Source organism: Aplysia californica, unplaced genomic scaffold (assembly GCF_000002075.1).
Source record: "Aplysia californica isolate F4 #8 unplaced genomic scaffold, AplCal3.0 scaffold00660, whole genome shotgun sequence".
NCBI lineage: Eukaryota > Metazoa > Mollusca > Gastropoda > Aplysiida > Aplysiidae > Aplysia > Aplysia californica.
Genome location: NW_004797930.1, coordinates 401,314 through 402,673, shown reverse-complemented (window position 1 = coordinate 402,673; position 1,360 = coordinate 401,314). Strand labels below are relative to the sequence as shown.

Sequence of the window (1,360 nt, the reverse complement as noted above, 5' to 3'; positions counted from 1 at the left end):
CACACACACACACACACACACACACACACACACACACACACACACACACACGCACAACACGAAACTACACACAACACAGACACCCACCTCTTAGAGCAATAATTATCGTTGACTTGACAGTGCACGCTGCTATAGTCCAGATGACACGTGCACAAAAACACAACACACACACACTTACACAGAGCCACAATACAACACACACATACAAACAAAACAACACACAACACAGACACTCACCTCTTGGTCCAATCATTATCGTTGACCTGACAGTGCATGCCGCTGTACCTGGGGCGACATTGCACAAAAAACACAACACACACAAAACAACACACACACAAAACAACACATAACACACAACACAGACACCCACCTCTTGGTACAATCATTATCGTTGACCTGACAGTGCATGCCGCTGTACCCTGGGCGACACGTGCACGTGTAAGAGTTGACGTAATCCTCGCAGGTGGCGCCGTTGGTGCATGGGTTCGACGCGCACTCGTCAATGTCGTTCTGGCAGTGGCGGCCGCCAAACCCGCTGACACAGCTGCAGTTGTAGCTCGCCACTCCGTCGATGCAAGTGCCACCATTCATGCAGGGGCCTGAGGAGGGAGTTTAGTTTTAGTTTTATGGCACTTGCAACACAATTAGATCATAATATAAGTGCTGAAGATTAGAGGTGTCTCAAGAGAGTAACAAATACAAAAAAGAAGGAGGGGAGATACGGACGATGGATGTTTGATAGGAAAGAAGAAGCAAACCACACCAGAGCACCCACCAGCCACCCACGGGGAAGTTTGAGTTTTGAATTTTATGGCAGTTGCAACACAATTAGATCATAATGTAAGGGCTGAAGATTAGAGAGATGATACAAGAGAGTAACATACAAAGAAAAGAAGGGGGGAGGGTGGAAGGGGGGAGGGTGGAAGGGGGAGAGGAGGAGCAACAGAAGCAGCAGCAGCAGCAGGAGGAGGAGGAGGAGTACGTAGAGAAGAAAAAGAAGATGAAAAAAGATGACAACAACAACAACAAAAACAACAACAGCAACAATGACAGAGACAACAACACTAAGATTATTATCAACATCGCACTTTAACACATGTCTATGAAACATGGTCCACAACAACAACAACAACAACAACAACAACAACAACAACAACAACAACAACAATAACAGGTGGCATCTCTTTGAGGAGGATTCAGGGAGGTTGGACTGCCTCACCCGCTACCCAAGAGAGGCGGTGGTCCTGGCGAAGAGCAAGCTCTTCGTGGCTCCAAACATTTCGAACGGATAGGCTACCACACACACACACAACAACAACAACACCACCACCACCAGCACCAACAACAACATCACCATCAC

At 47.2% G+C, this 1,360-nt stretch overlaps 1 protein-coding gene across 1 annotated transcript in view; it reads right to left on the bottom strand.

Annotated features, from left to right (window-relative positions):
- The window catches only part of LOC101861317 (neurogenic locus Notch protein), a gene marked incomplete at its 5' end in the record, with an annotated part of 25,206 nt that overhangs the window by 20,091 nt on the left and 3,755 nt on the right, over positions 1-1,360 (bottom strand). The window contains 1 exon segment of the mRNA XM_035972351.1: positions 371-599. Coding sequence (XP_035828244.1) covers positions 371-599 — 229 coding nt within the window.